General features: G+C 45.9%; 1 protein-coding gene across 1 annotated transcript in view; it reads left to right on the top strand.

The window, feature by feature from the left end:
• The window catches only part of LOC126177031 (cuticle protein 16.5-like), a 32691-nt gene extending 24598 nt beyond the window's left edge, over positions 1-8093 (top strand). Inside the window, exon 2 of the mRNA XM_049924263.1 lies at positions 7555-8093. Within this exon, the coding sequence (XP_049780220.1) occupies positions 7555-8016 (462 nt within the window). The 3' untranslated portion in view covers positions 8017-8093. The remainder of the gene's footprint in view (positions 1-7554) is intronic.
• Positions 8094-9425: the final 1332 nt, after the last annotated feature.

Raw genomic sequence — 9425 nt, forward strand, 5'->3', positions numbered from 1 at the left:
CGTGATAGGTCTCCGGAGACAATCTGCAAACGACTACTAATATCTGCATGTTTGTATGAAATAAAATCGTCATAACTTCTGAACCGTTTGCGTTGGGACGTTCAAACTGCACGGTTGTCCGCTGGGCATGTTGGGAATCAGTAAGCACATGCATGTTTGGTTTAGCGACGAGGCTCACATTCATTTGGATGGGTTCGTCAATAAGCAAAACTGGCGCATTTGGGGGGAGTGGGAATCCGCATTTCGCGATCGAGAAGTCTCTTCACCCTCAACGGGTGAATGTGTGGTGTGCAGTGTCCAGTCACGGTATAAACGGTGCGATATTCCTTGATGGCAGGGTGACTACGGAACGGCACGTGAAGGTTTTGGAAGATTATTTCATCCCCATTACCCAAAGTGATCCTGATTTCCACAAGAAGTGGTTCTTGCAAGACGGAGCTCGAACCATAGGAGCAGGAGAACGTTTTATGTTCTGGAGAATCACTTTGAGTACCTCATTCTGGCTCTGGGGTACCCAGAGGCCACTGGCATAGGCTTCCATTGGCCACCGTATTCTCCTGATCTGATAGCATGCGACATCTTTTTGTGGGGCTGTGTTAAAGACAAGATGTTCAGCAATAGCCCCAAAACCATTTCCGAGCTGAAAACAGCCATTCAGGAGGTCTTCGACAGCATCGACACTCCGACGCTTCAGCGGGTCATGCAGAATTTCGCTATTCGTCTGCGCCACAGCCTCGCTAATTGTGGCACGCATATCGAAGCTAAGTCGGAATATCTGTAGTGAAGTTTATGTGTTGAATAAAATGTGTACACACCGTAGTTTGTAGCTAATTTACATTTTTTCATATAGTTCAATAAATCTCATCCTGTATGTATATATTGAACATTAGGGGCGAAGACTACCTTCCATAGATTACTTCCTCTTTAATCCGAGCACTAGTGTCTGCAGCCTTCCGAAAGTCAAACTGATCATCATCTAACACATCCACAATTTTCTTTTCGATTCCTCTGTATATTACAGCAACTTGGATGCATGAGCTGTTAAACTGACCATGCGATAATTCTCGCTCTTGTTGGCTCTTGATATCTTCGGAGGTATGTGAGTGATGTGCTTCCGAAAATATGATGGTACATAACCAGTCTCATAAATTCTACACACCAACATGAACAGCCGTTTTGTTGCTACTTCCGGCAGTGATCTTAGAAATTCCGATGAATTTTATTATTTCTCCTTCCGTATTTTATCTTAAGTCGTCCAAAGCGCTTTTAAATTCTTATTGTAATACCAGATTCCCTGTCTCTTCCCAATCGATCACTATTTCTTCGCCCGCATCTCGTGGTCGTGCGGTAGCGTTCTCGCTTCCCACGCCCGGGTTCCCGGGTTCGATTCCCGGCGGTGTCAGGGATTTTCTCTGCCTCGTGATGGCAACGTTTTGTGTGCTGTCCTTAGGTTAGTTAGGTTTAAGTAGTTCTAAGTTCTAGGGGACTGATGACCATAGATGTTAAGTCCCATAGTGCTCAGAGCCATTTGAATCAACCTATTTCTTCGGCTGTTACGTCATTAGACAAGTCCTCCTCATCACAGAGGCCTTCAATGCACTGTTTCCCCCTAACCACCATCTCTTCCTGACTAGCCTGATAAACTTCAGCCTACTCTTCAACGTTACTGCGTTGTCATCTGAGTCTATGTGTATTCCTGGGTATTTCGGAAGCTCTGCCTGACCTTGTTGTAATCTGACTGTAATAATCCTGTATCTCCCAGTCTATCCCAAATATACCCTCGTCCTTTTGTAGTTCTTGAACAGAGTATTCGCTACTACTAGCTGAAATTCATTGCAGAACGAAATTAGTGTTCATCCATTCTCATTCCTTCTACCAAGGCCATAGTCTCTCGTAACCCTTCCTTCTACTCCTTCCCCTACAACCGCATTCCAATTCCCTATGCCTGATACATTTCCATCTGCCATCGCGTACTGAATTTCCTGTCCAATATCGTCGTATATTTTATCTGTGGCTCCATCTTCTACTTGCGACGTCGGTGTTGGTTTCATGTCGATTCTGATGAGGCAAACTTTGTGACTGAACTGATCCCAGTAAGTCACTCTCTGCCAACCTTACAACTCACAACAAATTCTACTGCCGTTATACAATGTTCTGCTGCTTTTGGCAATAACCAATACTCGTCTGACAAGAAAATTTTGTCTTCTTTCCATTTTAGTTTACTGACCCATAATACGAGGGCTGTCCAGAAAGTAAGTTACGATTGATCGCGAAATGAAAATCACAGTGAAAATGAGAAATGTTTCATTTGTATCAGTTAGCTACACCTTTCAGCTACTTCTCTATGTAGTCGCTGTTCTGACTCAGACATTCGTCGTAGCGTTGTACCAACTTTCCAATACCCTCATCATAGATGGCAGCCGCCAGTGCTTTCCGCCAATTCTCTACGCTGGCCTAAGGCTCGTTGTCTCTGTCAAAATGTTGTCTTCATAGCCAGCGGTTTGAACAGAGATGAAACTCAGTGGGAGACAATTACGGGCTGTATTGTGGGTAACCAAACATTTCCAAATGAAACGATGCAGGAACATCTTCATTGCCCCTGCAGAATGAGGCTGAGAATTGTCTTGATGAAGAAACCGCACGACAGTTATGTAATGTTGGTTGCATAGCTTCAGGGGAAAATTCTCACCAGGCCCTCGTACTTGGCGGGAGACACTATTTTCTATAACATCTTTACGCGCTCACTAAGAGGTCAGGAATGAAAAGAGCGACATAATTCTACCTAGAGTCATAGTAGAGACTGCCCAACACATCTTTGCAACGCTTTATCGGATTTTCATAATCGTTTCCATTTCGCGACCGATCGTAACTTACTTTCCGGACAGCCCTCATATATATGTAGACTGAGCCTTAGCATTTCCCTTTTCAGATTTTCTAGCTTCACCAGCACGTTCAGACTTCTGATTTTCCACGACCCGTTGGATATTCAATCTTTTTCTCATCGTCACCTTCCCCTTGGCAGTCCCTTCTCGAAGATGTGAATGGGGGTTTCCTCCAGAATCTTTTACCGACGGAGAAATCATCATGACACTTTATCAATTCCAAGCCACAAGTCCTGTAGGTACACATTATGTGTATTTACTGTTGTGGTTTCCATTGCCTTCTGCATCCTCATGCCGTTGATCATTGCTGAATCTTCGGGTTTTCAGGGTTAGTTTCCTGTTCCAGGTGCAAGAGGGTGCCCTGAACCTCTGTCCGCTTATACTCCCTCTTGATACGGCCATTGGCTGGATGATTTCGGTCGACATTGCTGATGACTGTTATCGGAAATTTATACAATTGCTCCATTCGAACTCAGGAACCAAGCTGATTTGTTTACTAGTGAAAGACGTTACCCCTAAGCCATAGGTGCAGGCAAGTGGTGCATATGACCAGACAGTGCAGAAAAATATTTATTCGTATAGCCGTAGTACTACAACGTCTCGCATGCTGTTTTTTCTATGCATGAAATGAACGTTTTGTTCAGCTATTGCCGTCCATGAGGAATAGTATCAGAAGATAGCCAATACATGCCGAAACAGTTTACTACCATGTCTTGTGAAAGTGATTGTGACATAAACAATAAGTAGTTCACAGTACCCCAGCCCTGGATCTGCTTCGAAAGAGTGCCATTAAAAAATAAATAAAAAATAAAAAAAACTGATTTTCAAATTCTCTGCTGTAGCAAAGCATTTTACCTTTGCAGATGATTTCATTTGGCTAAGATCGTTCTTTTTGAGAGCCTAGTACTCTTACGATTATAATTAAATATTACACATATAGTTCCATAAAAACACGGGAGAACTGCCCTATGTCAGTAACGTCCTGCCACGATATTTCGGCGCAGAGTCTTCTGGCCATTTTCAGGTGAGTGCCACTGTAGTAGTACTGGCGAGAAGGCGCTGAGCTCCGCTATGTAAAGCCATACTGAGGTGACATTGCGCATGCGCTGCTCAGCGTGTGTGTTCATTACAGCTCCGTGCGCTGCGCCTCGCGCCCTCCACGGTGCAAGCTTGGCGTATCGATGTCAGGTCGATTTTCATCTTTATGCAGAGAACTACGTCGACTACGAAGTTTCTCTATAACAGGATTCCAAGCAGAGTTTAGCTTATAACCGCTATCTCGATTGATGAGAATCTCGTTGTCAGACAATCTTATTTTTACAGATTTATTGATAATCAAGCTCCAAAAGTTTGATGTATGGGCCAAAATCTTTGTGTCGTTGTAATTCATGCAATGATCTGTGGAAATACAATGTTCGGCGATTGCGGACTTGGTGGGTTGGAGAAGGCGAGTATGCCGTTGGTGTTCCACAACGCGTTCTTGCACAGTTCGTGTTGTTTGCCCTAAATATGATTTGCCGCATTCACACGGTATTTTGTAAACACCTGATTTACGCAGACCCAGGTGGTTTTTAACGGATCCCACCAGTGATGAAATTTTGGAACGACGGCGAAAGATGACTCTCACTTGATACTTTCTCAATATTCTGCCTATCTGTGAAGAAATATTCCCAATACATGGTAGATAACCTGTCGACCTGAAGGCCTCTTCCTTGTTCCCTCGTTTGTAGGTCTTCATCACTCTGTTCACTTGCCCAGGTGAAAAGCCATTCTTCATAATTACTTTTCGCAGGTGTTCCAGTTCCGCTTGAAGACTGTCGGCGTCAGAGATGGTATGGCCACGGTGGATCAAGGTTTTGAGAACGCCCATTGTGTATGCTGGATGGTGGTAACTATTAGCTTGTAGATACAGGTCTGTATGAGTGGGCTTTCTGTACACCAAGTGACCAAGTGTGCCATCACTCTTCCGTCGCACCAAGACGTCTAAAAATGGCAGACAACCATCTTTCTTTATCTCCAGTGTAAACTTTATGTTTTCATGTATGGAGTTCATGTGATGTAAAAATTCTTGGAGACGCTCCATACCATGAGGCCACACTATAAAAGTGTCGTCAACGTATCGTGAAAATACTGTCGGTCTAAAAGTGGCAGAGTCGAGTGCTCTCTCCTCAAAATTCCCCATAAAAAAGATTGGCCACCAGGGGAGACCAAGGACTCCCCATGGCGACACCGTCAGATTGTTCGTAAAATTCATTGTTAAATATAAAATAAGTAGAGGAGAGAGTGTGCTCAAACAACGCTGTAATGTCTTCACCAAACAAATTGCCAATGAGGTGTAGTGAGTCCACCAGAGGCACCTTTGTGAAAAGTGAAACCACATCAAGACTGACCAATAAGTCGTTACTTTGCAGTTGTAGTGGCTGAAGTCGGGTGATAAAATCACCAGAATTCTTAATGTGATGTGCACACTTGCCTATTATTGGTTTGAGCAGAGATGCCAAGAATTTTGCTAGGCCGCAGGTGGATGGTCCAATGTTATTCACAACTGGACGTAACGGCACATTTTCCTTGAGGATCTTAGGCAGTCCATATAGCCTAGGTGGAACTGTACTGTTTGGTTTCAGTCTCTTGATGACCTCCTTCGGTAGAGAACTATTTGGTAAATGTTCCGCTGGTTTTCGCTCCATTCGGATCGTGGGATCCTTATCGATATTGCGATACGTTGAGTCACCTCAGTATGGCTTGAAATAGCGGAGCTCAGCGCGTACTCGCCGGTACTACCACAGTGGCACTCACCTGAAGATGGCCAGAAGACTCTGTGCGAAATATCGTGGCAGGACGTTACTGATATCCGGCAGTTCTCCCGTGTTTTTATGGAACAATCGGTACTCCGGGAAGGCATTAAACTTCATTACACATATATCCAGCAACGTTATTTGCCATCTATTTCTACGTATACAAAATTCATATCAGTGGTATTTCGTTAAAAATGAAAATAGCTTCATATGTTTCTGTCTCGACAGAACCCAATAAACTATGCTGCATTTTATCAAAATCCGTCTGGTTGTACTGCCGCGACATAATACGAAATTGTTAAGAAAATTACAAATGCACCAGCCTGTTTGCGGCGTTGTTCCTCAGGGCGCGTGAAATTTGCGCTGGCGGTGACTATGCTCACCCTGCCGTGGATGCTGGATATCCTCCCGCCAGTTAGCGAGCAAGGTTCTCTATGGTTCTTCCGGTTCTTGCATTAGGTGGTCAGGGTGTACAGGTCACAACACGCCTGGACTGTATCACGGTGGTATTCAGCCTAAGGTTCTCGTTTATCGGCTTGTGTGGGTTGGTTTTCAGCAACACCTAATATCGCAGAGTGCTGCAGGTCCAGCTGCAGTCGTACCCTAGCTAACGTCCCTGCGTAAACCATATTCGTAAATGTGGGTTTCCGTAAAAGTCACAGCAAGTGAGATTTTAATATAAAATTACCTTCGTTGTACCTTTAGACACACACAGTGGAAATATTGTATAAGGGCTAACTGGTACAATATCGTTGCTATCGCTGAAACTTTCGTCATTATTTTCAATCTGATGCTGTTCCCATCATTTGATTCAGTTCAGGTAACAATTGTGTTATTACAGGCTACATATGGGACACTGCAAGCGGAATTTCTTACTTACTTATGGATGAAACCCGAAACGATTCCAAATATTACATTAAGCTACACAAGGCTTACGAAATACGTCAACATTAGCGAATGCTCTATTTTGCATAACTTATTATTATGTTTGTAAGATTTTCACATCGGCATAATTTCGTTTCCATTGGTCGAGCACAACTAGATGTTGCATACTGACCCTTTTCTTTCATGATGACGATGATGATGATGATGATAATGATGAAGATGATGATGATGATGATGATGTTCCACACTCCTTCACAGAGCATAATGGACAATGTGGGAAACCTGCACCGCCGTACTAGGCCAGATCCAAGTGGAGGTGGTTTGCTATTGCCGTAATGGGGATGAATCATGAAAATAATGATGAAGGACACACGACAAACACTCCCCTGCCAGGAAGCAATACGGGCCCCTAGCGTAGCAGGCGGTAACGCTCCTGCTACGCAACGGATGCTGACTGCATACTTTCATACATACTTAAATATTACGAGGTTCTCACATTGAAACATTGTATGCCAGACTACACATCACCACCACACGTCGTCCTCTACACCGCCATCCTGCCGTATTAGTCGAGCAAATACTTGGATCAGAACGTCAGCAGAGATACGTAGAGCATGGGGTGTATTGAGACCTCGTCCGTTCAGGAGAACCTCTAGGTCAGTGCAGCGTGCGGAACAAATCCGCCGGGCACGAGACAACGCCCAGCACGGGACCTCACGCAAGGCCACATCGTGAGGAGCGCTCCTTTCACGTCAGGTGACGCGCGCTGGTCCGGCTGTGTATAAAAGCCGTCCCCAACACAGCAGAGGCACATTTCGGCAGCAGCAGTAGCAGCAGCAACAATTCCCTCAGCCATGAACACCCTGGTACGTACTGCTACCGCTGTGTGTAGACCGTTATAACTCACTGGGTACCTCCGTATGGAGGACTTCTGACTTAGGGAATTAACTGAGTAGTAAAGCACTGCCTAACGATACTTTTACCAATTTCAGATCGTCCTGAGCGCCGTCCTGGCCGTGGCCGTGGCTAAGCCCGGCTACCTGGGCGCCGCCCCCGCCGCAGTCGTCGCCCCCGCGGCCTACGCCGCCCCCGCGGTGGTGGCCGCCCCCGTGCACGCCGGCTACGCCGCCTACGGCCCCGCCCCCGTCGCCGTGCGCTCCGACGGCTACCTGGCTGACACCCCTGACGTCGCCGTCACGAAGGCCGCCCACCTGACCGCCGTCGCCCAGACTCAGGCCCGTGACGCCGTCGTCAACGGCGCCGCCGCCCTGGCCGCCCACGCCGCCCACGCCTACGCCGCCCACGCTTACGCCGCCCCCGCTGTAGCGTATGCCGCTCCCGCTCCCGTGGCTTACGCCGCCCCCGCTGCCTACGCCGCCCACGCTGCGTACGCCGCCCCTGGCGCTCTCGCCGCTGCTGCCCACCTCCACGCTAAGGCTGCTCTGCTGGGCTGAAATGTCATCCTGCACAACGTTCCTTTGTGAATAATGTATATATTATACAATATTAATAATAAACTATGGCAATGAAACTGTCTTGTGTTGAACTTCCCTTTTTTTATACTGTCTGTTTAACTATCAGAATTCTCTACAGTTTCCGTAGAGACAGAATGTGCAGATTCACTCCTCCAGAACTCAAAAAAAAATTCTGTAAACTAATATAGAGTTAGGAAGCATATTCTTACGCCGATACTACAAAGATGAAGCACGTATGAAATAAGACAACAGAGACAGCGGCCGCGGCCCGTTGTTCGCATGAAATGCACATAAGGGGTGTCAATGACAACTGAGAGCAAAGTTAACTTGGAAATCTATACAGCTTAACGCAAGATAACAATACACATAGATTCAGAATGCTGTACACTAATCATAGATTGTTTTATGAACATCATTCAACGTAAAAGAGAACACAGTTTACTAGTTGGAAAACGCTTACAAATCCATGTATATGTGACGTTCGGAGGAACTTAACGTAAAGACCTCGATCATAAAAATAATTTAAGTAATCTGACGCAATCTACGGAGCGTTCCGAAACTCCAAATTTCTAGGACTTGTAGAGGGGAATGATTACATCATACATAAAAGAAAAAGTTTTGCATCACCTCGGTTCCGAGAGTTGAGGAACTTGTACAGAAAATTTGAATAGAGATCGACATAAACATCATTTGCGCTCTTTTCATTTCTCATGAAAACCACACATTGCATGTTGTACCACCATACAGCAAGACCTTCAGAGGTGGTGGTCCAGATTGCTGATAACACCAGCACCTTCTATACCCAGTAGCAGTTCCTCTTGCATTGATGCGTGTCTGTATTCGTTGTGGCATACTATCCAGAAATTCATCAAGGCACTGTTGGTTCAGATTGTCCCACTGCTCAACGGCCATTCGACGTAGATCCCTCAGATTGGTTGGTGAGTCACGTCGTCCATAAACAGCCATTTCAATCTATACTAGGCGTGTTTGATAGGGCTCATGTCTGGAGAACATGCTGGCCAATCTAGTCGAGCGATTTCGTTATTCTGAAGGAAGGGATTCACAAGTTGTGCAAGACTGGGGCGCGAATTGTCGTTCATGAAGACGAATGCCTCGTCAATATGCAGGCGATATTTTTGCACTGCGGGTCGGAGAATGGCATTCACGTACCTTCCGTTACGGCGCCAGCGGCGTAAGTTGGTCCCACATAATGCAACACCTAAACAGCAGGGAACCTCCACCTTGCTGCACTCGCTGGACAGTGTGTCTAACGCGTTCAGCCTCACCAGGTTGCGTCCAAACACGTCTGCGACGATTGTCTGGTTGAAGGCATGCGCGACACTCGTCGGCGAAGAGAACGTGATGCCAATCCTGAGCGGTCCATTCGG

Source organism: Schistocerca cancellata, chromosome 3, assembly GCF_023864275.1.
Source record: "Schistocerca cancellata isolate TAMUIC-IGC-003103 chromosome 3, iqSchCanc2.1, whole genome shotgun sequence".
Taxonomy (NCBI): Eukaryota; Metazoa; Arthropoda; class Insecta; order Orthoptera; family Acrididae; genus Schistocerca; species Schistocerca cancellata.